This window comes from Aethalodelphis obliquidens, unplaced genomic scaffold, assembly GCF_003676395.1.
Source record: "Aethalodelphis obliquidens isolate GAN/ISIS:26980383/991018 unplaced genomic scaffold, ASM367639v1 scaffold51, whole genome shotgun sequence".
Classification (NCBI taxonomy): Eukaryota; Metazoa; Chordata; class Mammalia; order Artiodactyla; family Delphinidae; genus Aethalodelphis; species Aethalodelphis obliquidens.
Window position 1 is genome coordinate 9,546,699 of NW_020837995.1, and position 26,058 is coordinate 9,572,756.

Here is a 26,058-nt window from a genome sequence, read left to right on the forward strand (position 1 = left end):
CTTGGAGCTTTTCCTGCTTCTGGTTCTCTTTCTCTGTCTGTTCTCTCTGGTTCCCTGTTCCTTGCTGCTGGGCACAGGAAAGTGAAAATGGGAAGGCCACTGCTCTGCCTCTTTCCCCACCATCAACTTGGGAATGCCGAGTTCCCTGGTGTGTTTTTCCACAGCAACTCCTGTAGTTTTTGTATCAGATATATGATTTTTTTTTTTAGTTTTATCATCCCTACCTTTATCAAGAACCTTTTCTGTGTCAGGCACTTTGTTAAGCACTTTACAGGAATTATTTTATTTAATACTCAGAGCAACCCTGTGAGGTTGGAACTGTTTTCATCCCATATTTTAGAGGAGGGAAACTAAGATTCAAAGAGGGTAAGCAGTTTGCTCTAGGTCACACAGCTAGCACGTGTCTGTATTGGGACTCCAACCCAAGAAGTCTGACTGCAGAGCTCTTACTCTGAAGTGGCACGAGGTGGAGGGAGACCAGTCTTGCTGCTTATTTTTAAAAGCTGCTTTTCCCCTAAGCTGTTCACCTGCTCTTCGAATGAGAAGAGCCAATTTACGGGCAGCTCAGTCTATGCCAGGGACCCTTCTGCCCCTAGGTTCTGGGGTCTGTCTCTTCTGAGTGGCCCTTTGGCATTTGACATCTGTGGTAGGGGACTGTGGGAGCTGCACTGACTTTACCCTGAAGAGGCTGAGCTGGCCTCCTTCTCCCCCTCCAGAAGCAAGTTGATGAATGATCTCTGTTGCTGGATACCCTGTGCAGTCTGCCTCCGGGGAATTCCACTCATGTCTGCCTCGGCCCCGGGAAAGCCAGGTTCCTTCTTGTTGGAGGTGGGACTGGGGCTGAATGTGGGACGGGCTGGAAAGGCATGGGCTGCTGCTCTGTGCGTGCTGAGTCCTGTGTCCCTGCTCTGGGGAGTGTGGAGCCCTGGTCCCTCTCTTCCCCATCCGCCCCAGACCCCAGCCAGGCCTGGCGCCTTTAAGGGTGTGTGCTTCTGTTTATGGGCATGTCCCAGCCTGGCGTTTGTGCCTTGGGGGTCATTATCCTTCCAGGTGGTGTACGGAAGCTTCCGTGCTGTCACCTCTAGTAGGTTTCCTGAGTGTGTTTGGCTTGGGCCAGCCCTGGGCAGTGCCCTGATCTACTTCCTGACCTTTTGATTTCCTAGAACTTGGAGTTCTCTCTTTGCAAATGGCCCTTTTCTGGGTGTTTTAGTTTTGCTCTGTGCTAGAGCTCCCTGATGTGCTTCTGTGGTATCTGGGGGCCACCAAAGTCAGTGTGAGCAAAGCAGGCTCTTTCCCTCCCCTCTGTCTCCCTTCTCTTCCTATCTGGTGATCCCAACCCCACCGCCCATCCCCCACTCTCTAGTTCCTACTTCGCTTGTTGCTCTAGGAGCAGTTCAGGTATCCTAGAAACAAGAAGAGAAACAAAGCTCAGAAAATTCTCCCAGAGGCCTAGAGGCAAATATCAAACCAAAACAAAGTTTTCTGAAAGGAAATGAAACAGCTCTGGGAGGGTGGGGTGGAGAAGGATGTGTGTCAGGCAGAGGTGGGTTGAAGTCTCTGGGTAGAGACCCCTCGGTTTTAACACCTCCTGCATTTCTTCTCCAGAGCTCTCCCTTTGCTGTTGTTTTCCCACAGGAAGCCCACCCTCACCTGTCACATTTTAAGCCCCCTGCCGTAGGAGGCCAAGCTGGTCCCCAGATAGCTTTGAGGCACTCAGTTTAGTTGAACACCCATAATTGACTTGGGCCCCTTCCCTGGCTGGCTCGGTAGAGGGTTCGGGGCCTTTAGAGCCCAGCACAGCCCCTGTTGCCACTGTGGAGTCAGTGAGTTTGGAGAATGGGTTTTCTTGACCCCTAATGCCAGGGTGCAGGGCCTGGCCTGAGTGCAGACCCCCTGTGCAGAGCAGCTACTGGCGTGAGAGGTGCCCTATGCAGCAGCCAAGAGGAGACCTCTTGGTGGTTTAAGCAGGGAGGAGGAGGGGAAACCCAGCTCTCCTGAGAAGGCCCTCCATTTACTCAGCGCATATTGGAATTTATGCTGAGATCCAGCTCCAAAGCTTTGGACTGCACGTGAAAGCACAGAGTCTCCTCCTGGACTGTGTTCTAGTGACATCTGAGCTGAAGGAGCATACAGCTCCCTTCTTCCTCTCTGTGGTAAACACTGTGTGGGGGGTTGCCAGGGAGTGTGTGGAGTGGTGGAGAGACCGGGTGGACCTAAGGGAAGAGGATGCTTGGACTTGGTGCCCTGATGGCTGTGAATCACATGCAAGGGTTACTCGGCACCAGTCCCCTCAGTGCCTTTTCTCCTGGTTTCCCTACAGAGCTCACACCTAAAACTGGGGCCCTGTAGTTCTTCCCCAAACAGCTTGTTCATCGATATAGTCATTCATTTGTTCGGCAGATACGTGTTGAAAATATACTTTGGACCAGGCACTGTTCCAGCCGCAGAATATATATATACAGCAGTGACTAAGACAGTGTCATTGCCTCTGTGGGGTTTAAGGAGGGGCAGGCAGACAGTAAGCATGTGAACAAGTAAATGAGCAAGGTAATATCAGAGAGTGATAAGTGTTCTGAAGAAATAAACCAGGGTGATGGAAAAGGAGAGTAAGTGAATACCTGGGAGTGGGGTGGGGTGGGGCTACTTGGAGACTGGCTGGTCAGGGCTCAGTGGGAGGTAGCATTTGAGCTGGTGTCTGAGTGACAGTGGAATCTATGTGTGAAGATCTGTACTTCCAGGTGGAGGAGACCTCAACTACAAAGGTCCCAAAGAAAGGAGGAATCAATTCACTTGTTTGAGTAGCTAAACAGCAGCCATGGTGGCTAGACCATAGTGAGTGAGAGGAAGGGGGCTCAGACACTGCTTTTGGACCTGGCTTGTGCGTCTTGCAGCTCACAGACATCCACCTGTTGTCCCAGAAGGGAATATGTTTAGAGTCCTCTGGACAGAGAGAGGTGTACTGGTAGCTCTGCACCAGTGACCACATTATTCACTGGGTTATTACTGCCAAGTCTTTTCTCATGCCTTTGACGGGGGGGAGGGGTGTGTGTGTCTCATAGAGCATCCCAGAAACAGAGATGCCAGTGGGTCTCATGGGCTGGCCTAAGAGGGTTACTTATTTGGAAGGCATTGGGTTCCATGTGGGTCCTGAAGAGGACCACAACCAAGGATGCCCTAGGAAACGTCCTAGACTCATTATCTCTTAGGATAATTAAAGCTATAAGATTTCCCCTTTGGGAGTGAATCGGGAGGGACAGTTTGTAATTCCAACCTGGAGGAGGACCCTAATGAGTCACTAGTATCCTGCAAGTCCTATATGGATACCGTAGTTGGGGTTCCTGTTGCAACTGCTGAACCCCTGGTTAGCCCTTTCCTTGTTATTGGTGCCCCAGAGAACCCTTCAAGAAGATGGCTAGGAGCACCCTGCTGGTTACTTTGCATTATTATTTTTTTCAGTTCTCACAACAATTCTGAGACTTAGATACTATTTATTATTCCTGCTTTATAGATGAGGAAACTGAGGTTCAGAGAAGTTAAGGAATATGCCCAAGATCACACAGTATGTTAGCAGACAGGTCTGCCTGACCCCAGTTTTCTTATTCTTTCTATCATCAGTGCCCTTGAGCATCAGTGAGTCCTAGAAGTCTAAGGTTGGACAGAACTGTGGACCTGCCCTGCCGTGGGGCCTGCTACTCAGGAGTTTCCTTGGGAGTTAGGGCTTTGAGATCTGGTAGCTAATGACTTAAAGATTTATTCACAAATATTTATTGAGTGCCAATTTTCTAGGCCTTTGAGATGTAACAGTAAACAAAATAAACAAACACTACTGTCACAGAGCTGGCAGTCTTAGTGATGAATATAGATCGTCTTCCCTCCCCAAAAGTAAATTATATGGAATATTATAAATTGATGTGTGCTTTGGAAAAAGTATAAGCAAGAAGCAGTGAAAGGGGATAGGGAATGTGGGGGTGTGGGGTTATAATGTTAAGTAGGGGTACAGGGTGATGTATGAGCAAGGCTTGAAGGACCTTTAGTGTGCCTCTGTGAGTCACCTTCTGACTTTTCTTGGTCTGAAAGAGGAAATTCTAAGGTGCAGGGTCCCTGCTCAGACCTTCTGTGTCCTGCTCCCTGTGTGTGTTTCTGCATTCTTTGCTCATCCAAGGGTTCATTTGTTTCTGCCTTCTGGAGGATGGAGAGTCATAGGAGGTGGATCCTGTGGGAATGCTGGGCTCTTGGTGATGGCAGCAGGCCTGGACCTGTCCAGGGACGGGGGCTATCGAGGGCTTGGCCTTTCCTGGTTCAGAGAAGTTCCTGGGCAGTGGGCCCAGCACCTGGTACGGTTGCTCCACCACATGACTCCCGGGCTGAGGCCCTGAGGGATTGAGGCCTCACTGCTTCCCTGTGAGAGTGAGCAGACTCCCTGTGCCTGTACCCTGGGGTTCTGAATTATGGGACTCAGCCGGTTGGGCCAGCCCAGTCCTATCATATGGAGGATTGCAGCCAGTACTGCTGCAAGGGCACGTGCCAGTGACTGCCTGCTGTGCTGGCCAGGGTCAAGGGGTGTGGAGACCAAGGGCCAAAGATTGGTGCAAACTACACCCCACCCTTCCCTCCCTAGCAGACTGAGAAACTTGCTCAAAGGTTAGAGAAGACTGAGGAGGCTCCCACATCAGTGCTTTTTTTTTTTTTTTTTTGTGGTACGCGGGCCTCTCACTGTTGTGACCTCTCCCGTTGCGGAGCACAGGCTCCGGACGCACAGGCTCAGCGGCCATGGCTCACGGGGCCAGCTGCTCCGCGGCATGTGGGATCTTCCCAGACCGGGGCACGAATCCGTGTCCCCTGCATTGGCAGGCGGACTCTCAACCACTGCGCCACCAGGGAAGCCCCACATCAGTGTTTTTGAGGTCTCTTCTCTTGGGAGGACCTCAGCAAGCTGGGCACAGGGGGACCTTGGAGGTCTTTGCCAAGTTCTGCCTTCACCATCTGCGTTATTATCCTCACAAGTGGAGCTGTGACCGAGGGTTGGTCTCTTTTTTCCTCTTTCTCTGTGTTGGAAGGTTTCCAAATTTGAATAATTAGAAGTAAAAATTTCAGCTTGCCCTACCTGTGTGTGTTTCCCTCCTCTGCTTAACTCTCCCATGACACACATGAGAATTTCCAGGCTACACTGGGGGGTGGGGGTTGGGAGGTGTTAGAGAAGGGAGAGTTTGCCTCATAGCTAGTCATCCTCTGTCTGCATTGTCTTTTTACACACACGTGCTGCTCTCCCTCCTTCTTCCGCCATGGAGTCCAACCTAGGGGAGACAGGAAACAGAGGATGCTATGGCCCAGCAAGACTCAGAATTTATGTGCGGTGACTTGGGGAGTGTTCTCAGCCGCCCTTGAAAGGCCACCATGCTGCTTCGGGTTTAAAGGAGCCCTCATCACCTACTTTTTCTGGATTTGGAATGTGGCTGTCGGCATCTGCATCAGTTCATTTCAAGTCAGATCAGCTCTGAGCTGAACCCCTCTGCTGTGGTTTATCTGGAGCTGATCCGAAAGCTAGGTAACCCAGCACCATTCAGACTGGAGGCCATCACCAGAGAGGATGAGCCTGCAGAGGACCGCCTTAGCCGGGCGGCACAGATAGCAAGAAAACGTCAGCTCTCCCGAAAACCTGGTGGGCTTTGCGTGATGGTGGCAGGCCTGGGGGTTATCATTTTTCACACACTGAATAAAATATTAAAATCTAAATATCTAGATCTATGAACTTTGAACTATAACTGCTATAATTTTCATGTGCCCTGTTATGATTTCCAAAGATTCTGTAGCCAGAATCCTTTTTCCCTCCAAGCGCCCCAGTCTTCTCTGCCTCTTCTCAGAGGCTCCTGCCCTGGTGCTCTGTGTGTTAGGTCAGTGTGCTTTCTGTGTTTGTCTCTCCTTTTCAGCTTCAGTTTTCTCTCCTTTCTCCCACTCCCTCCACTCTGCTTTTCTGAGAGCACAGCTTCTGGAATCCTGACTCTCTTTTGCTTTAGCTGAGAGGCCTTGAATAAGACCTCTGAACTCATTTCTCCACATTGAAGTGGGGCTGATTGTACCAGCAGTCACAAGCTTGTGGTAAGGATTAGCTAAGACCAGACCTCTAAGGTGCTTAGCAGAGTGCCTGCTACACAGAAAGTGCTGGATAAATGGTAACTCTTATTATTGGGCCCACTGTGTGAAGAGCAGTAGACCGGTTATAAAAGGAAGTGAAGGCCTTCGTGCTTAGAGTTCGTTGAAACTCTCACGTGGTGCTTTTTAACTTAGCCAGGAGGTGTCACTTCCATTCTCTTTCTGTGCTTCTGTGCTGCTCTCCTAGTCACTTGAGGTAGTTTCTCCCTCAGCATTTCCCCCATCCCTTCCTTGCTACCTTCCAAGCTTATCATCTCCTAAGTGGATGAAGACGTAGATATTTTCTTTCCCCAGGCTTAACCCAGCTCTCCTTCCTTGGCTGCCTTCCCAGAACTTTAAAGGAAGCCTCCTTTAGAGTTTTTACCATTACTCAGATCCTAACAGGACTCACCTCCGTTTTTCTGAAGGAAAAACCTGACACAGTCCCTGAGCACCTTGTTCCTCACTGCCAGGAGTCCCTTTTGGCTTCCTGTCCATGCTCCAGGGGGAGTAATAGTAAGATTTGCCGTTTGTTTGGCTCCCACTCTGTGTCCAAAATAAATTATTTGATCTTCACAGAAGTCCTGAGAGCTTGATCCTAGTGGCTCCTTTTTAACAGATAATGAAATAGGCTTGTGACTTACCCAGGGTCACAAAGTTGTACATGGCAGAACAAGGACTCAAACCCTGGTCTCTGACTCAAAAGCTCACAGTGTCCCCACTGTCCCACACTGCCTCTGAGGATTTGGAGATCCTCGGTGCCACCTTCCATAGAAGACAGGTGGGGCATGCAGTAGGGAGGAGAGCTGGGCCTACGGATACCCAAGTAGACCAAGCTAGTGGACCAAGGGAGGCATTCATCCATTCAATAAACGGTTCTTGAACAACTGTGATGGGCCAGACTCTGCTAGGCACAGGAGACAAAACAGTGAGCAAAACCAGGCACAGTTCCCACCCTCATGGAAGACGCAGTCTGGTGGAGGAGGCAATCAACAATAAATATCCTACTGTATAGCACAGGGAACTATATTCAACATCCTGTGATAAACCATAATGGAAAAGAATATGAAAGAGAATGTATATATATGTATAACGAGTCATTTTACTGTACAACAGAAATTAAACACAACACTGTAAATCAAGTACACTTCAATAAAATACATTTTAAAATTAAAAAATTGTAAAATTGCAGTTGTGGTAAATGTCACAAAAGATTGATACAACTGTGTTGTGAGAGCATATACTGAGGCCATCTGACCTGAGATCTGAAAGAGAACTATGTGTTAACTAGTTGGAAAAGGGAGAGAAGAATGCTCTAGACAAGGGAAGGTGCTCTAGCAAAGGCCTGGAGTCAGAGGAGCGTAGCAAGCTAAAGGGAGTGAAAGGATGTGGTTGGAGCATGGTGCAGGGTGAGGCTGGAGGGTGGGCAGGGGCCACACCACCCAGGGCCTTCATGGTACTTAAGGGGTTGGGTCTTAGAAGCTCCCCAGGGATGTTCAGCAAGGGGTGACACAGATCAAGAGTTGCGCGTGTTTGATGTAAAGAGGCCTGGACGCTGGAAGAGCTACGAGTCCTGGCTCTGCTCTTTATAGGAGCCTAGGTTTCCTCACCTCAAAATTTTGGAGGGTTGGACCGGGTGATCTTTAAAGTCACCTAGCATAGTGCATTTAATTCCTTCCATCCTTCCTTCCGACTCTAAGGTTTTATGAATCTTACCTGTTTTGGAGGAAGTAGGCCCCCTGTATCCTGGACTGCCCCTCACAGAAGCTGGACAAGTGTGCTTGTGTGTGTGTGTTTTGGGATGGGGGAGGGAGAGTGATGGGGCACAGAGTTTCCAAAGCCATCTGATTTGGGTCATATTTTTAAAAACCCTCCTGACGTGGCATTCTAGAAGGGAAGTGGGAGACTGGAAGTTGGTATAAAGAGAGAAGGAGAAAGGAAACAAAGATTAGGAGAAGGAGAGAGAAGAAGAAAGAAAACAGTGAGGAGGGATTTGGGGGAGGGGACTAGAGGAAAAGATGATGTGACTCAGGGATTCCAAGGCTGTCCATCAGCCTGGCAGTTCTGGGCAGAGCTGGTGTCCCTCCGAGATCCCAGTGTCCCCAGTGATTACCTGTGGCGTTTGCATATGGAAGTGGTTTATTGAGCCTGAGATGCTGAGCCCTCATTAGCGGCTTGTACCTGCCTTCGTTTCAAGTTTCTGGCAAGCGGTGGGTTTCAGATGTGGGGTCTGCAGTGCCTTCCCACTAAACCAGGCTGAGTCTGGAGGACGTAGCCCTCTCATCCTTCTCTCCCCATCCCCTTACCTGGTGTAGCAGGCTCCACGTTTGCTCCTGTCAGCTAGTTACAGTTCTGATGAAGCGATGAGGCAGAAAGGCTGCGGGCCCCTGGGCATGCTGATAGCCAGGGAGCCTGAGGGAGAACACTGCTGTCCATAGCTTCCCGCTTCTTGCCCCCAAGTCCTACCACCTGGCCTCCCCTCTGGAGCTGCCTCTGGAAAGTCAGTCTGAGCCTGATCCCATCCAGACTCACCTTCTGGCTGCAGAGGGTGCTCCCAGCCTTCTCCCATTGTCTTCTGGCAGTCTGGAGGGTCCGTCTCAGGTTCCTCGGGGCCAGGGATTCTTGGGGCTGGGCTTCCCCAGGCCCTCTCAGGCTCTCTCTGCCCCTCCTGCTAGTTGTACCGAGCCTCCTAGCGGTTCTGGTCCCCTGCCTCCCGCCCGCTCCATCACCTGATGCGTAGAGGGTGTGTGGGGGGGCTGGGGGGGGGTTGGCTCCTGCCAAGTACACAGGTGGGCACACACGTGAGAGGCCTCACTCCTTGGAGCTCAAATACTTGACACACGTGTGGCTCCATGTCGCACTGGCTGTATGTATACCTGTGGCCTGCTTTGCCCAAATCACGTGAGTTCTTCCCTCCTGCCCCCCTTCCTGGGCTGTGCAAGGATCGTGGGAAGGCCTGGGTCCCTGCTGCCCTTTGCGGCAGAGATGGCGCTGGTGCCTAGGGACCTGGTGGGGCTAGACTTGCAGAGAGCCCTTTCACCCTCATGAGGCTGCAGAGATGGGCCCTTATGGGTGGGAAAGGAAGTGGGAAGAGCAAATTGCCAGAAGAAAGCGGTCAGTTGCCCTCAGTGGCAAGTGGAGCCCCCTTGAGCTGGCTCGCCCCAGCTCCCTGGCCTGGGGGCCTGGAGCTCCTGGGGGAGCTGTGGTTTGGTGCTGAAGTCACTTGTCTCACTCATCTCCCCAGGTGTGTGGTCGTGCTGTTCAATCCCCGGAAACACAAACAGCACCACATCCTCAACAGTTCCAGGTAAATGGGTCTGGGCCCTCAGGGGGCATCTCCTGGAGTCTGTGAGAAGGGCCCTGTCTGAGGTCTCTGTGGCTCTGGGGACTGAGACTGGGCCCCAGGGCCAGCTAGGGAAATGTCACACGTGCCGTTGGTGTCTGCCGGTCTTGCCTTTTGAGGGGACTGTGAGGGAGCCGGGCTTAGGCAGGGCTGCCAGTGCCTCTTTGAGCCTGCCTCATTTCTTGCAGGAAGACCATCACTGCCCTTGCCTTCTCCCCTGATGGCAAGTACTTGGTCACAGGAGAGGTGAGTGTGGAAGGGGGGCCGCAGTACTCTGAAGAGGGTGGGTGGCCTGGCCTCAGCAGAGAGCTACAGTCCTGGGCCTGGTTAGGGCTGCCGCCGCTCTGGCTGCCTGAACGGATGCCAAATCCCGGTTTTGGCTGCACCTTCAACCAGTGGTGCTGAAGCCTTAGTGGGCATCAGAATCAGCTGGAGGGCTTGTTAAAGTGCACATTGCTGGGCCTGCTCCCAGAGTTTCTGGTTCTATAGGTTTTGGGGGGGGGACCCCAAAATTTGCATTTCTAGCAAGTTCCCAGATCATGCTGATTCTGCTGGTTTGGGAAGCACACTTTGAAAACCACTGCCGTAAGATATTCCTTGTGCCTGGGGGCCCCCTGCTGGGCGCATGAGGGACACCTCTCCCTTCGCAGTCTCTTACAGGGAGGCATAGGCGTGGGTGGTGGTGGTTCTCAACCCTGGCTGCCCATCAGGATCCCTCTAGGAGCTTTGAACAAACACAGAGGCGCAGACCCTCACCCGGAGATACTGAACCAAATCTGGGGGTGTTTTCTCTCAGATAATCGTTGTTGTCCTGAGATATTTATCATGTTTCCTCTACACCTTTGCCCTGTGTAGCACTCTGCTTTGGGCCGGGGGCTCATTAGAGAGACTGTGCCCAGTAGCTGGAGAGGTAGGCCCCACCCTGAAAGGCTAGGGGAGGCTGTGTGCCTCTGGCCCTCACTTCCAGTTCTTGCCTCCCTGCAGAGTGGGCACATGCCTGCCGTGCGGGTTTGGGACGTGGCCGAGCATAGCCAGGTGGCGGAGCTGCAGGAGCATAAGTATGGCGTGGCTTGTGTGGCCTTCTCCCCTAGTGCCAAGTACATTGTCTCTGTGGGCTACCAACATGACATGATCGTCAACGTCTGGGCCTGGAAGGTGAGTGGGCCGGGTGGGCCGGCCTCGCAGCCTCATGGGGGTCCAAGGGCCAGTTGGGGACCTGAACCCCTTCATTCCACCCTGCTGATCTCAGTTTTATTCTCGAAAATGACCTGAAGCAGAAAAAAGCAACTGTGTAGCCAAGCGTATTGGTAGAAAGAGGCTAGCTTTGTGCCTCCGAGGACCTCCAGAGGCAATGAATCTCTTCAACTCCTCTGGAAAAGGATTCTCCTTCCACCCCTCTTTTTCTGACCAGTAAATCCTGGAAAGAAACATTTTTTAAAGTACAAATCCTATCTAACCCTCCTTCATCCTCTGAGCCTCTTTCATCTTAGCTCCAAGAGGCAGAACTTCGATTCTTCCTTTGGCTTTCCTTCCAGAAAAACATTGTGGTGGCCTCCAATAAGGTGTCCAGTCGGGTCACTGCGGTGTCCTTCTCTGAAGATTGTAGCTACTTTGTCACTGCTGGCAACCGGCACATCAAATTCTGGTACCTTGATGACAGTAAGACCTCAAAGGTGAGGTGCTCAGGCTGGAAGTAGCCCCCAGGGCCAGGGTCTACTCAGCCCACCCCAGGAGACTGCTCCCCTTGGGCCCCTCTGCTTTCTCAACAGCCATCCAGAAGTTCTGGATGAGCCAGATGCTGTCTGGGCCGAGGGGTAGTCTCAGAGGGCAAGGGAGCCTTGCTGCGCCTCCTCCCTCCCTCTCCCCAGGGCTTGGTTTCCAGGGCGCCCCAGGGCGATGGGTGGGCAACAGTGTCGCATCTCCACAGGTGAATGCCACCGTGCCCCTGCTGGGCCGCTCTGGGCTGCTGGGGGAGCTGCGGAACAACCTGTTCACCGACGTGGCCTGTGGCCGAGGCAGGAAGGCGGACAGCACCTTCTGCATCACGTCCTCAGGGCTGCTGTGCGAGTTCAGTGATCGGAGGCTCTTGGATAAGTGGGTGGAGCTGAGAGTAAGTACCTCTGTCCCAGTGGGTGGGGTGGGTGGGGCTGCCCGCGTCTCAGCTCAGGGGAGGACTGTCCGTACAGGGGCTGGGCCCTGCATGCAAGAGGGGACCCCAGGAGGAAGAGGCTTGAGGGAGCCGGAGCTTGGCCCAGTTCCAGCCCAAGCAGATCTGTGTAACTGCCTCCTCCCTGCTCTTTCTGTCTTTCTTTCCCTGCTTTCCTCTTCTGCTCAGAACACAGACAGCTTCACAGTAAGTGGTGCTAGACTCTCCTCTCTTTCTCATGCTGTTCCTTTCTCTTTGCTGGGCTTTTCCTATTTTGTCCTCTTTGCCAAAACCTCTAGTGCCTTAGAAGGCTCCCGGACTCCCATCCCCCATCTGCACGTGGCTGTGAGCCCTCTGCCGCCAGCTGCTGGAGGGCGGGGCATCTCTAGATAACAGCTGAGGGGCTCGGGCCAGAGCAGCTGGGCTGCTTTCCCCTCGCCCCCTGCCTTGGCTGGTGTCTCCTCTTGGCAGGTGACTGTTGAGGAGGGGTTGAGCGGGTGGCCATGCTGACTTGAGCCCCTCTGCCTGCAGACCACCGTGGCCTACTGCATCTCTGTGAGCCAGGACTACATCTTCTGTGGCTGCGCTGATGGCACCGTGCGCCTCTTCAACCCCTCTAACCTGCACTTCCTCAGCACCCTGCCCCGGCCCCATGCCCTGGGGACAGACATAGCCAGTGTCACAGAGGCCAGGTGAGCTGTGTGGGCCCCCTGCCTCCATTTCAGAGCCTTACTCCGCACCCAGCCTTCCTTGCCCGTGTAAGATGAAGGGTGTATCGATACCCCCAAAGATTACAGGAACATCTCTGCACACACACAAATGTGGCTTTATTGGTACACGGCGCACTGTGGGGGACCGTGGAGTGTCTCAGTATGTAGGCGTTAGGAGGGGCTTAGTGTCAGATTTGGGCTTGTGTTAGATGATTTTAGGATTGGTTCCAGGGACTGAAGTTTTGCTCTGGTTGGGTACTGTGAGGAAGTGGGGGCAGTTCTACAATTGGACCTTTAATTTTATTTGAAAGGTGGAAGGAAAGGTATGGAGCTAAAGCTGTAATTGGTAAAGAAGTTGCAGTCAGTCCTGAAAGATGGAAAGCGGTGATGTTTGGTCATTTTTGTGGTTTGTACAGTGATCTTGTTTTTATCTGTCTCAGACACCGCTACAGAGTGGTCTTGTTTTTGTTTCACTCCGTCATGACCACAGAGTTAGACCTTGTCTCACGTTGGTGTTCATCAGGAGAGCACCATGGCCCAGCAGTTAGTGCTGGATCGGCTCCGAGCTGAGAGCTGTCAGAGGCAGCTTTTTCCTCTCAAGCAGCTGCTTCCAAACCTGCGGGTCTGGAGAGGGCTCCCGTGCTCTGCTCCTTCCTTTGTGGGTGGGCTTCTGTTTTCATTCCCCTCAATCCCTCATTTCGTCAGCTCCTCACTCACCAGTTTGCTCTGTCCTCTTCCCTACAGTCGCCTCTTCTCTGGAGTGGTGAATGCCAGGTATCCAGACACCATTGCCTTGACCTTTGATCCTACTAATCAGTGGCTGTCTTGTGTATACAACGACCACAGCATTTACGTTTGGGACGTGAGGGACCCCAAGAAAGTGGGCAAGGTGTACTCGGCTCTGTATCATTCCTCCTGCGTCTGGAGTGTGGAGGTAGGTGGGCTGACTCGAGACTGACCCGGTTTGCCGGGACACCACTGTGAGGACAGAAAGTGGGGATCCCCAGGTAGAACGTTATGTTCCCGCTGCCTCCTCACTTCTCCAGCAACATCCCTGTGTGTCCACATACCTTCAGATGGGTCCTGAGGGTTGAGCTTGAATTTTCGTGCTTATATGTCTCAGGCTTCTTCCAATGTGTCCCCGTCCATCCTTAGCTTTGCCTTGTCCTGGGCTGGGTGATCTCGGATGAGTTACTGAACTTGACCGAGCCTCATTTCCTCCGTGGTGAAATGATGTACCTGATTCATCTAATTGTTTTAAGCATTAAGTGAAATAATGTGAGTGGGAAACATAGAAGAGTTCCTGGTACATGGGAGATGCTTGGTTAATGTACTTTCCCGCAGTGATCTGAAGAGTATCTAATAGTTACGGCTTGCTTCCCATAGGACAGAGAGTGGGCTAAGCCTTGGCCAGCATCAGCTCCTAATGTCATTCCCTTCCATCTCCGTGGGCAGGCGAGGGACTGCTCCCTAATTGGAGCTCTGACTTTGTTCCCTCTGCCCCTTCAGGTCTACCCCGAAGTGAAGGACAGTAACCAGGCCTGCCTGCCCCCCAGTTCCTTTATCACCTGTTCTTCTGACAACACTATCCGCCTGTGGAACACAGAGAGCTCTGGGGTGCATGGCTCCACCCTGCACCGAAACATCCTCAGCAATGTGAGCCATGGGGCCCCCACTCCATGCCTAGCACCCACGTCCCTTCGCCTTCACACCGCCTTCTCGGGAACTGGGTCCCCTGACCCTGATCTTCCGGCTCTTATTTGGCCGGCCCCTGCGAGCCAAGGCTTTGTCTTGTCCAGCATTCCTCTCCCCTTGCTTCTGTACTGGGTCAGGCCTGCCTTATCCACTTCTCCTGACCTGCTCCACTAGGACCTCATTAAGATCATCTATGTGGATGGGAACACTCAGGCCCTGCTGGACACTGAGCTGCCCGGGGGAGACAAAGCTGATGGGTCCCTGATGGATCCCCGAGTGGGCATTCGCTCTGTGTGTATCAGCCCCAACGGACAGCATCTCGCTTCAGGGGACCGTGTGGGCACACTCAGGTAATGCCAGGTCTGGAATGGGTACTGCCTGCCTCTCATGGTCTGGGCTGGGGGAGTTAGTCCCCAGGGATAGAGCTTTTGAAAAGTTTGGCTCTAAAAGATTGGGGAAAAGATATTCATATACAAGGGAAGGATAATTATAGTGAAGAAGCCCAGCAGAAACCATCCTAATCAAGTAATCAGGCTTAACATCCTCATATCAACATCACAAAGCCCATAATGGTGCACTAAGAAGGACATAGCATTTTTTTCTGTGGTATTCTTGCCAAAAATGCAGAAAACTCAGTCTTGTCATGAGAAAACGACAAACCAACTCAAATTGAGGTACGTATGACAGAGCATCAGTGCTCTTCCAAAGTGTCGAGGTTATGAAAGGTAAGCAAAGACTGAAGACTCCAGTCTTTGAACTGGAGACTGAAGAGAAATAACAACTCAGTGCAGTTTGGGCTCTGGGTAGGATCCTGGATCCAGAAAAAGGATGTGGCGAAACTGGTGAAATTCAAATAAAGCCTTTACGTTCATAGTATTATACCAACGTAAGTTTCCTGGTTCTGGCAACCGGACTGTTGTTACGTAAGGCGTTAACGTTAGGGAAAGCTGGGTAAGGGAAATATGGAAGCCCTCTGTACTCATTGCAACTTTTCTCTAACCTGAAAGTTCAAAAATAAAAAATAAGCTTTCAAAAAGGTCAGGGGAGAGGATGTAGCAGAGGAAGCAGAGTGAGTCTCTCCTCCTGCAGCCTGGCAGTGACCCCCTCCCTCCTCTCCTCATCTTTGCAGGGTGCATGAACTACAGTCCCTAAATGAGATGCTGAAGGTGGATGCCCATGACTCAGAAATTCTATGCCTGGAGTACTCTAAGCCAGACACAGGTAAAGTGGATGCCTGGTACCCAGCCCAGAATGGCACAGGGCTCCTCCAATCCTGCCAGTGCCACTTACATCTATCCTGGCTGTTGGATGTGGGACTGAGAATCCTTTGACTCATTTGGTGTCATTGCAGGTTTAGAGGAGGACAGCTCTATCCCTTCTATGTGGTTCTCTTGGCTTAGGGATATGGGGCTCAGTTCCTTTTTGCTGGACCCAGATAGGGGCCTGCTCTGGGCACTCGTGGGCTGATGGAGTTCTTCCAATCCCAGGTCTGAAGCTCCTAGCATCAGCAAGCCGGGACCGGCTGATCCATGTGTTGGATGCTGGACGGGAGTACAGCCTACAGCAGACGTTGGACGAGCACTCATCCTCCATCACAGCTGTCAAGTTTGCAGGTAGAGGGCAGGGCAATTGAAATACATTCTTCTGCCTACTACCGATATCTCCCCTGCCCCCCCCACTGCCACCTGCGTCCTGCCTCCGTGAGAAGGGTATGCCCGTCACAGTGGCATGTGGGACAGCAGCTGGCCGGCCCGGGGCTGGATGGGAAGACAGGTGGAATATAGACTCTTAGTCCAGGGGACCCTGAGCAACCAGGTTGGCTGAGAATGGGGGGAAAGGAAGGCCTAGGTTTCGAGGGAAGCATCCTGATTTAATTGGTTGTCTCAGCCTTATAGAGTAGCTCCATAGAGGGAACATGGGGAGGGAAGCAGAGGGAAGGCTGGCCTGCTTGTGGCGAGAGCAGTGGGAATAGCTAGGCCCCCTTCCTCCATAGCCAGCGATGGGCAAGTCCGCATGATAAGCTGTGGAGCAGACAAGAGCATCTACTTCCGCACTGCACAGAAGGTGAGGTTACTGGGTGTCCCTGAATGGGGCAATGGGTTTGTGGGTGGGGGGTGGGGTCGCTACGATTCCCCTACCTGAGGTTACGAGAGGTGAAGGGCGGCAAAAGCAAGGCTCTCTGGGTCTGGTGAGGCATTTGGGCGTGGGGTCTGCCCTCATGCTCCACCCCTGCAGTCTGGAGATGGAGTACAGTTTACACGGACACACCACGTGGTACGGAAGACGACCCTCTATGACATGGATGTGGAGCCCAGCTGGAAGTACACAGCGATCGGCTGCCAGGATCGAAATATTCGGTGGGCATCCCTTTCTCAGACCACCTGACCACATTCCTTCATGCCCGAGGGGGTCAGCTCTAGGCAGCTCAGCCCTGTGTCTATCTTTTTGTCCAGGACTTTGTGCCCCCTTGAGCCTACAGAATGAGCACTTTGCCTCACCCAAGAGGTGGTAGCCCCTTTGGTGTTGGGGAGTGGCTTCCAGAGAGAACAGAGCTGCGGGTGAATGCTGGCTTTGCTGCCACCCAAGTGACCGTGACCTCCTCATGTGAATGAGTGTGTTTCTCCACAGGATATTTAACATCAGCAGCGGGAAGCAGAAGAAGCTGTTTAAAGGGTCGCAGGGTGAGGATGGCACTCTGATTAAGGTAAGGGCCCAGTAGGATGGGCGTTGGGCTAGAGAACGGGAGAACGGGGTGCTGGGTGGAGAGGGACTGGTGCTTCCTGTCCTCGCCCAGCTGTATGTCCCACTCCTCAGGTGCAGACAGACCCCTCAGGGATCTACATTGCTACCAGCTGTTCCGACAAGAACCTTTCCATTTTTGACTTCTCCTCAGGCGAGTGTGTGGCTACCATGTTTGGCCACTCAGGTGAGTGTAGCCCTGATACTCTCCCCCTGGAACTTTCCTCTTTCTTCCTTTAGTTTCCTGGGTCCCAGCAGAACTGTCTGTCCCTCCCCTCTAGCTAACTCCCTGTGTGTTGGGACAGACACTTGGCTGGGACTTCAGGGGGGCTCATAGGCCGTATTCTTTGTTCTTCACAGAGATTGTCACTGGCATGAAATTTAGTAACGACTGCAAACATCTCATCTCTGTGTCAGGGGACAGGTGAGCAGAAGCCAGCTTCCCTGAGACATAGATTCTTCCTCTGTGCCACAAACACACCCTGTCCCTCCCCTCTCTTCGACTCAGTGATGTCTTGGGAAGTAGGGCTGAACAGGGATATTGGCTGGGCCTGACCTGGCACTGGAGGGTGGCTCTGGTCTCCTTGCCAGCCTGTGGAGAAAGGGGTACTAGCGGTGTCACCACCCACAGAGACCTACCTACCTACCCCTCCCTTACCCACCTCTGTGGCCCTCCCCCAGCTGCATATTTGTGTGGCGCCTGAGCTCTGAGATGACCATCGGCATGAGGCAGCGTCTGGCTGAGCTGCGGCAGCACCAGCGGGGGGGCAAGCAGCAAGGACCGTCCTCTCCCCAAAGGGCTGCTGGGCCCAACCGGTGAGAACAGAATGTGGGGGATGGACAAGCGGTGGGTGGGCATCCAGACTGCTCGCTGTGGTGGCACGGCTCCTCCTCCTTGCTCTGGACCCGCCATTCAGAAACTCTGTATCTCCCAATACCTGTTTCTCACACGAATGCCCAGGATGTTGGCCTCTTCCCCTGTTGAGTCTCCCCTCCCCCTGACCTTCCTTGTCTTGGACTCAGGCACGAGGCCCCATCGATGCTATCTCCTGGACTAGCTCTCTCATCAGACAGTGACAAGGAGGGAGAAGACGAGGGCACTGAAGAAGAAGAACTTCCAGCTCTGCCCATCCTTGCCAAGGGTACCAAGAAAGAGCCAGGTCTGTGGAAGTCTGATGTGGGCCAGACAGGCGCCAGTTGGTGCAGTGGCTAGATGTGCCCTTTCGGGGGCTGTGGGGGTGAGAGCAGTGTGAGCTGAGGAAACTGGAGCATTGCCGTAGCCTCGTAGGGCGTGGGCTGCTGTGGGACCAGCGCTGCACGGTGGGTGGGCGCGAAACTCTCTCTGACTGCCGGTCTCTGTCTAGCCTCGGTGCCCAGCGCAGCCCTGCCCCGAAGCCTGTCCCACTGGGAGATGAGTCGGGTGAGTCACCGTCGTTAAAATGTCCTTGCACGGTTACCAGAAGTGAAGGACGGTGAAAGCAGGGCTCTCTGCACCTGGGGAGGCATTTGGGCATGGGGTCTGCCCACGTGCTCCACCCCTTGTGTCCAAGGAAGGGGAGCTCGAGCCTCTGGGCTGGTTCCAGGTGAGGGGTGACGAAGTCCAGGTATTTCCTCCCTGTGGCCTGCAAGGATTAGTCACCACTAGGGGAAGTACTCCGCTTGTTCAGCCTCCTGGGGGCCTGGGAGTAAACAAAGAACATGTTGAGGTGGGGAGTAGAAAAGGGGTCTAAGCCGAATGGTTACAAGGAAATTGCAAGGAAGTCAAAGGGCCAAAGAACTGAAATCTGGAGAAACTGTAGTTCTGAAGACCCAGGTGAAGAGAGAAGCTCAGAACTTCCAGAAGAGTTAGAGGGAAAAGGCCTTAAGAGGACCAGTAGCTGAGGGGCAACTTCAGGGTGGCCGGGAGGAGGATGAAGGCTTGCAGAGGCTGCCCAGCCTTCCCTTGTCCCGCGTCAGGGTTTCAAGCTCCAGCACCTTTCATTGTCAGCAGGAGTTTCATGGGATGATGGTGGTGTGGTGTCTGGTGCCTTCTGACCAGGCCATGTGTCTCAGGCTGGGGCCATTGGTTTGTCCTTGGTGCTGTGAATGGACTTGGGGCTGTCCTCAGAGTGGGGGCCTCTTAGAGACTCCCAGCTCTGAGGTGTCCATGACACCGGTGAGGACGAAGACCAGAAGGTCCTCTAGGACAGGACAGAGAGTGAAGCTGAGAGCCTGAACTCTGGAGCCAGACTACCTGAGCTGTAACCTGCAGGCAGACTGTCTCTGGGACTTGGACAAGTTACTTAAGGCCTCTGTGCTTCAGTTTTCCCATCTGTACGTGTGAGGCGAATGGTAGTACCTCCTTCATAAGGTGGTTGTGACGATTAAATGAACTAATACGTGTAAAGTGCCTGGCACACAGTAGGTGACGTGTGAGTGTTTGCTAAGACTGTTGTGTGATTGTTACTGTTATTCCTCTCCTACCCCCTCCCCACACCAGGCACAGGAGACAGAGGAGTTCCTGGATCCAGCTCCTGCAGCCAACCAAGGACCCAGAAGAAGGGGGCGCTGGGCTCAGCCAGGCGTGGAGCTGAGTGTTCGCTCCATGCTGGACCTGCGGCAGCTGGAGGCGCTGGCCCCAACTCCTCGGGGCCCTAGCCAGGACTCTCCGGCTGTGAGCCCTTCAGGTCCTGGGAAGCATGGTTGGCAGGCCCCTGAGACCTCACATGCTGGCCAGGTGAGCCCGCTTTCTCCCAGCCAACTAGAGATCTCCAGGCAGCTTTAGCCAGCCTTGTGCCAGCAGCTGGGGCCTGAGCATTGGTCCAGCTGTGCTTGCTCTGCCTCTGTGGGACATGGGTAACCTGAGCTGCAAAGTCAGGTGGGGCTGGCTAGGCTGTGCGGTACGGTGCTGGGGGTGCAGAAGCAAAGGGTAGCCTTTGTCCTGGGCTGGGTTCCTTGGAGGGCTCATGATATGAAGTGGTGGCTGGAGGTTGGCAGCCCAGAGTGCTAATGTAGTTCTTCCAGAAGCTCCAGAACACTAGTTGGAACCCAGCCTGGCTTTTCGGTGTCTGTCCTCAGAGTCGGAGCTTCCCCCAGAATTGGTGCCCCCTGGATCCTTGCCCACCTCCACCTCCTCTCCCAGACCCTCACTCACGTCAGCAACCCCAGTGATGTTTCCAGAATGTGTGTTTCCCTTTGTGTGTTTCCAGAATGAAAAGCGCCCCCGGCCTCAGGCTTCCCAACCCTGTTCCTGCCCCCACATTATCCGATTGTTGTCCCAAGATGAAGGGGTCTTTGCCCAAGAACTGGAGCCTGCACCCATCGAAGACGGTATTGTCTACCCGGAGCCGAGTGACAGCCCCACCCTGGATACCAGGCAAGGGTCCTGCAGACTTCTGGGGCCATGCACCACCCGCCTCTTCTTCCCTTCCCTCCGAGGGTTCTGTATTTGGGTGGGGGGCTGGCCCCAGGCACTCAGGGCTTCCCCACCACTGCCTCATCCCCAGTCCTGCTCACGGGTGGGGCAGAAGGAAGGCAGGGGTCCAGTGGGGCTGCTGCTCACCATTGCTCACTGCCTCCTCTTTCCCCTCTTGGCCTTTCTGGCAGTGAGTTCCAGGTGCAGGCACCAGCCCGAGGGACCCTGGGAAGAGTGTACGCCGGCAGCAGGGGCTCAGAGAAGCACAGCCCTGACAGTGCCTGCTCCGTGGACTTCAGCAGCAGTCGCCTTTCCAGCCCTGAGCATCCCAATGAAGGTGAGGCTGCAGCCCTGAGGGAGGGCCGGGACCACGCGGGTCAGTGGACTGAGGTGGGCGTGGAGGCTCTGGCGACAGAGGGTTGCAGCGTGATGCTTCTCTCCCCCTCCCCCACATCCAGACTCCGAGAGCACGGAGCCCCTGAGTGTGGATGGCATTTCCTCAGACCTTGAAGAGCCAGCCGAGGGTGATGAGGAAGAGGAGGAAGAGGAGGGAGGCACTGGCCCCTACGGGGTGCAGGAAGGCAGCCCCCATACCCCGGACCAGGAGCAGTTTCTAAAACAGCACTTTGAGACTCTGGCCAATGGGGCTGCTCCAGGTGTGGTCACATTGGTCACCGCAATCTACCCTTCTTTCCCCTTGCCCCGCTGAGGGTCCAAGGGCAGGCCATGCCCGGGGGCTGCCTTCTAGGGGAGGCAGAGTCTGGGCAAGAGCTTGCTTCAGTCCCTGATTTCTGTCACCCTGGCAGGGGGCCCAGTCCGGGTACCAGAGCGGACAGAGTCTCGGAGCATCTCCTCACGATTCCTGTTGCAAGTGCAGAGCCCCGGACTCAGGTACTGTCCCCACAGCAGCTCACTTTCCTACAAGGAGCTCTAGCTCTCCTAACCTCGCAGTGCTCCCAATAGGGTCAGCCCTGCGCCTGGGGCAGCCTGCAGCCCTCTTCTCTCCAAGGCTCTGTCTTCCATGCCCAGCAGCATTGTGCACTCCAAGTTTTGGGACAGCTGTCCTGGCTGGCTTTGTGCCCACCCTTCTCTCCTAGTGCCTCGTTAGTGCTGTGAGAGCTTCTCCCCGTCTTGGCAGGGAGGAGCCCTGAGCCTCCTCTGGGCCTTCTTCCACATTTCCTCCCTAGGGAACCATCCCCATCTTCCTCAAGCCTGGCAATGACATCGAGGCCAGCCCAGGTGCCGCAGGCTTCTGGCGAGCAGCTGAGAGGCAGTGGTGCCAATCCTCCAGGAGCACCCCCGGAGGCGGGGCCTTCCCTCGGGAACCCTGGCCCCCAGCAGGCAGCCCCTGTGCTGTTGCCACGACGCCGTCTCAACCGGGACAGTAGCTGGGCCCCCAAGAGAGCGGCCACAGCCAGCGCCTCAGGTGGACTCCAGAAAGCCCAGTCGGTGCAGAGTCTGGTGCCACAGGGTGAGGAGCCTGGGGGGCTCAGCTCTAGGTGTGGGGAGCGTGGAGCCCGTGGGCGTGCTAGAGGAAGGTGGCCTCACGTGGCCCTGATGTGTCACTGTGCTTGCCAGTGGGAGCCCCTTAGTGGGTATGTGCAGGGCACAGCAGCTCCTGGAGAGTTGAGCCTTAGCACCCGGGACGCCGTCCTCACCACCTGACCTGTGTATGTCTCTGTCTCCCCTGCAGATGAGGCCCCTCCACCAGGCCCGTTGCTCTTACAGGAGATGGAGGCCCAGGAGCGCCTGTGCTCCCTGCCCCAAGCTGACAGCCGTCTGTCTCAGCCCCACTCCTACCGGAACCCCACCACCAGTTCCATGGCCAAGATATCCCGCAGCATCTCTGTTGGGGAGAACCTGGGCCTGGCTGCCGAACCTCAAGCTCCTGCCCCCATCCGAGTCTCGCCACTCAGCAAGCTGGCCCTGCCCAGCCGGGCTCACCTGGTCCTGGATATCCCAAAGCCACTGCCTGATCGCCCTACCCTGGCCACATTCTCACCTGCTACCAAGGGCCAGGCCCCTGGTGAGGCAGAACAGCCTGGCCCCCCAGTGGGCCTAGCGAAGGCTCACAGTACATCTGAGAGACGGGCCTGTTTGGGGGAGGGTGCCACTCCCAAGCCTAGGACCGAGGGCCAGGCTCAGCCTGGGTCCAACAGTCCCCGTGCCCAGCAGCTGCCGGTCAGCATCCTCCTCCGAGGCCCTGAGAGCCTGCAGTCCCCACCCCCTGAGAAGGCTCCCAGCCCTGTGGAACGCACCAGGCCGGGGGCAGCCCAGAGCCGGGACTCAGGTGTGCACAGCTCCCAGCTCTCATCTCCTGCCCCGTCCTCTCTCTCCCCTGTCTGTTGGCCAGTCTCTGGCTCCATCCCATTTCTGTGCAACCAGCCTCTGGTGTATTTCGTCCTGTCTGCTCCTGTTTCGGTCCATTAAGTCACACCCCTGATGGTGAGACACTCCTGCCGACCTTCATGATCTCCCTGTGACCCACTTGCCCCTTCAGTGCCTTCCGGCCCCTGGGACTGGAGCTGGAGCTGGCCCTTTCCTCTGGACCTTGTTTCCTGGGTGGTGTTGGGAGGGTGTCGGGAAGGAAGGAGGCAAGAGGAAGGGACTGAGGGCGTGCGATGCTGGGTGGGGTGGGGGTAGGCCTCTCTTCCTCTGAGTGACCCCTGGGTGGGGAGGCCTGAAGGAGCAGCTTTGCTGGGTCTTACTGAGCTGTCTGTCCCTCCCAGAACCAGCCGTGAGCCTGGAGCAGTGCGAACAGCTTGTGGCAGAGCTACAGGGCAGTGTGCGCCAGGCCGTGCAGCTCTACCACTTGGTACGTGTTGGGTACCCCCCGGCGGGAAGACAGAGCAGGTCAGGAGTGCTAGCTGAGTATCTGGAACATAATGATAAGGCTCTTCCACCGATGGGTGGGTGGAGCAACTAGGAACATTCTGAGTAGGTGAGTGGGTTAGAAGCCAGGCCAGGCCTCGTGAACTGAGCACGTATGGGTCATTTCTGGCTAACAGCTGGAGACATCCTCAGACAGGAGGGTGAGGTGTAGAGAGCCCACATGTCTTAGTTTGCTTAGGACAATGCAGCCTGTGCCTGTTGTCCAAGTATAATTATTAATAGTATCCCTTTTCATATTCAGAACTGACTTGGCCACCCTAAACATAGGGGACAGTCCAGCAGGGGCCAAGATTTGAAAGAGGAGTTGCTAACAAGATGTAGATGGTGCCAGACCTGACAGTCACCCCCAGGGTCTGCCTCCGTCCCCTAGCCTCGGGTCATACTTGCTGGTCTTGGAGTGTGCAACTCGCAGCCACACCTAGCAGGGCATGCAGTCCCTTCTTTGGGGCAGGCTGGACACCGGCAGGGCCCCTCCCTTTTCTATATCCATTGACAGTCCCCTCCACTCTTCCTCCCCCTCACTTCCGGGGTCCTGTTGCAGGTGGCCAGCTGCAAGACACCCTCAGCAGAGCAAAGTCGCATCACCCAGCTCCTCAGAAACACCTTCTCCTCCGTGCGGCAGGAGCTAGAGGCCCTGGCCGGGGCCGTGTTGTCCAGCCCAGGCGGGAGCCCTGGGACCGCGGGCGCCGAGCAGACACAGGCCCTGCTGGAGCAATACTCAGAGCTGCTGCTTCGAGCCGTGGAGCGGCGCATGGAACGCAGACTCTGAGTTCCAGAAGCCTGTCCCAAGTGAATGCTCCCTCGATTCCAAACTGCAGCCCCTCCTCCACTCACCAAAACCTGTGGTGTTGCTTGGAGTGGATAGCAGGGATCAGTGCTCAGAGGGGAAGCAGCTTTCCCAGCTGTTCCTCATGGGGTCCCTGTATTTATTAATTTATTTCCCTGACTGTTGCCTCACTTTCTTGGAACTCCTGCCTCCACAGCCCCTCCAGTGGCTCACGCAGGGGTAGGTCTTGGGCCTTTGTCATCTTGGTGCTGTGAGGAGTAGGAGGGCAGCCTTCCTCATCTGGGGGAAATCGGGAAAGGCTGGCCCTCCCTTCTGAGAAGCCATTTGAAATTACTGCAGGGATCAGCTCCCTGGGGTGGAGCACACACAGGGTATTCAGTGGGGTAGAGGTGAGAGGTGATCTGGTATCCATGCCCTTTAGCCAACAACGGAGCTTCACCTCTACCTCCACTCCCCCCCCGCCCCCCCCCCCCGCCCCCCGCCCAATCCAATACCAGCTGCACTCCCCTGGCTGCCAGAGCAGGGGTTGTTTTCCCCACTTGCTGGCAGTTCAGAAAGGCAGAGCCCTCTGGCCCTCTGGAGCACTCCCAGCCATCAGGAGGCTTGAGTTGATATCAAGGCCCGAGCCGCCACATTCCACTCCCGTTCCCCCTCCAAGAGAGCCCTAGCACGTCTCTTCCTGTGCCCCCTCTCTCCTGGCCGGAACTGTGGAGCCAGCTGTGGGACGTTGCTGCAGGACAGTAAAGCCCTCTGCTGGGCAAACATGAAGCCCTGGCCTCCTTCCCTCAGCCCCTTGGCCTTCCCTGTCCTCCAGCCCTGGTCCCCAGTAGGCTCCTGGAGCCGAGGCCACCTTCTCCCTGCATCCTGAGTGATGCTCAGTCAGAAGTCTGTGTTGGAACTTCCCTCATAGTTTACAGGGCGCTGGCCCACCTTCTAAGGACCTTGGCCACAGGTGAAATCTAAACATACACATACACACACACATACACACACACACACACACATTGAGTGTTCATTGGTAGGGCACTTGGCTGGCTGATGGGTACCTGGTTTTCTCTCACATCCCACCCTAGCTTCACCAACCTGGCTCTTATCACAGAACATGAAAAGGGAAGGAACACACTAAGCCTGAAATCTGGATTCTTAGTGTCCACAGCCTAGCTGATGTGAGATGGCCTCGAAGGCAGTGCTGGCACCCAGGGGTACTGGGTACTGGAGGTTGAAGAGAGGGAGGCACATGGGACTGCAGCAGGGGCCAAGAGACACACTGGAAAGGTGGCAGGTGGGACAGGTAAGTGGCAGAGGTCAGGGGATAGATTAGAATTAGAAGGGCAGTTTTAGGGGTGAGGGGAAGGAGCTAGGGCACAGTGGGCAAGTAGAGTAGGACCAAGTAGTGAAGCAGTTGTTGAAGAGTTGGGGTGAAGAACATGTGTCTCTAGGCCCTACTGCTTCCTCTGCCTCAGGTAAGTCAGGGCAGCTCTACCACAGCTCCAGGCCACAGAAGTCCATTTCTTTATGGGCTCTGCTGGCTCTGTAGGTGGAGGCTTAGCAAGAAATTAGATTCTGAAGGGTGTGCAGCTCTGTTTGCATCAGTCACCTGAACAGGTGAAACCTATTTCACCCTCACTCTTCTCTACTACCACCACCTGCTTGGCCAACGTGCAAAGAAATCCTGGCCCAAGAACTCTCACAGCTGAGAGTGGGCCCCGGGAGGGCTGCAGCTGCCCTTGTCAGAGTTAGAAATCCACTCCCACCGTACCCCTAACCCGCACACCAGCCGCAGTCCACCGCAAGTGGGGTTCAGGCCTGGCCCTCTGGGCTGGGTTCTTGGCCATCCTCAGCCAGTCTGTCCCTCATGAGGAAAAGGCGCTACACTGCTGCCAAGGTTTGTGAGAAGGTGGCCGCCCTTCCCCTACCCCCAGCCCAGCGTGCGGGTGGGGGGGTCTCGTGGCCGGCGCCCGCCCCCTTCTGCATGTCTGAGGCCACCGGCGACTGCCGCCACCGGCGACTGCCGCCCCCGTTCAGATCTGCCCTGACCCGGTTTTGAAAGCCCCTTATTTATAACTTTTATACTTTGTCCAGGCCATGGCGCTTCCCTCCTCCCCAGGTCTCACAGGGCAGAGGCTGTTTTTAACATGTCCGTTTGTACTGATGTATGAACTCGTCAATAAACACAATCATTTGCTAACCCTGGGTTGCCAGCGAGTGGGGCAGGCGAGAGGA

At 54.7% G+C, this 26,058-nt stretch overlaps 1 protein-coding gene across 2 annotated transcripts in view; it reads left to right on the plus strand.

The window, feature by feature from the left end:
- The window catches only part of MAPKBP1 (mitogen-activated protein kinase binding protein 1), a 51,934-nt gene extending 25,911 nt beyond the window's left edge, over window positions 1–26,023 (plus strand). For both annotated transcript variants that reach the window (XM_027083990.1, XM_027083991.1), the window contains 28 exons: window positions 9,374–9,436; window positions 9,661–9,718; window positions 10,457–10,627; window positions 11,008–11,145; window positions 11,400–11,582; window positions 12,150–12,310; window positions 13,073–13,262; window positions 13,838–13,984; window positions 14,198–14,373; window positions 15,153–15,244; window positions 15,511–15,636; window positions 16,017–16,087; window positions 16,259–16,380; window positions 16,652–16,727; window positions 16,838–16,949; window positions 17,123–17,186; window positions 17,444–17,578; window positions 17,786–17,922; window positions 18,127–18,182; window positions 19,242–19,478; window positions 19,951–20,117; window positions 20,348–20,493; window positions 20,615–20,812; window positions 20,963–21,047; window positions 21,344–21,627; window positions 21,850–22,446; window positions 22,886–22,971; window positions 23,590–26,023. In XM_027083990.1, the coding sequence (XP_026939791.1) occupies window positions 9,374–9,436; window positions 9,661–9,718; window positions 10,457–10,627; window positions 11,008–11,145; window positions 11,400–11,582; window positions 12,150–12,310; window positions 13,073–13,262; window positions 13,838–13,984; window positions 14,198–14,373; window positions 15,153–15,244; window positions 15,511–15,636; window positions 16,017–16,087; window positions 16,259–16,380; window positions 16,652–16,727; window positions 16,838–16,949; window positions 17,123–17,186; window positions 17,444–17,578; window positions 17,786–17,922; window positions 18,127–18,182; window positions 19,242–19,478; window positions 19,951–20,117; window positions 20,348–20,493; window positions 20,615–20,812; window positions 20,963–21,047; window positions 21,344–21,627; window positions 21,850–22,446; window positions 22,886–22,971; window positions 23,590–23,817 (4,306 nt within the window). In that variant the 3' untranslated portion in view covers window positions 23,818–26,023. The remainder of the gene's footprint in view (window positions 1–9,373; window positions 9,437–9,660; window positions 9,719–10,456; window positions 10,628–11,007; window positions 11,146–11,399; window positions 11,583–12,149; window positions 12,311–13,072; window positions 13,263–13,837; window positions 13,985–14,197; window positions 14,374–15,152; window positions 15,245–15,510; window positions 15,637–16,016; window positions 16,088–16,258; window positions 16,381–16,651; window positions 16,728–16,837; window positions 16,950–17,122; window positions 17,187–17,443; window positions 17,579–17,785; window positions 17,923–18,126; window positions 18,183–19,241; window positions 19,479–19,950; window positions 20,118–20,347; window positions 20,494–20,614; window positions 20,813–20,962; window positions 21,048–21,343; window positions 21,628–21,849; window positions 22,447–22,885; window positions 22,972–23,589) is intronic.
- Window positions 26,024–26,058: the final 35 nt, after the last annotated feature.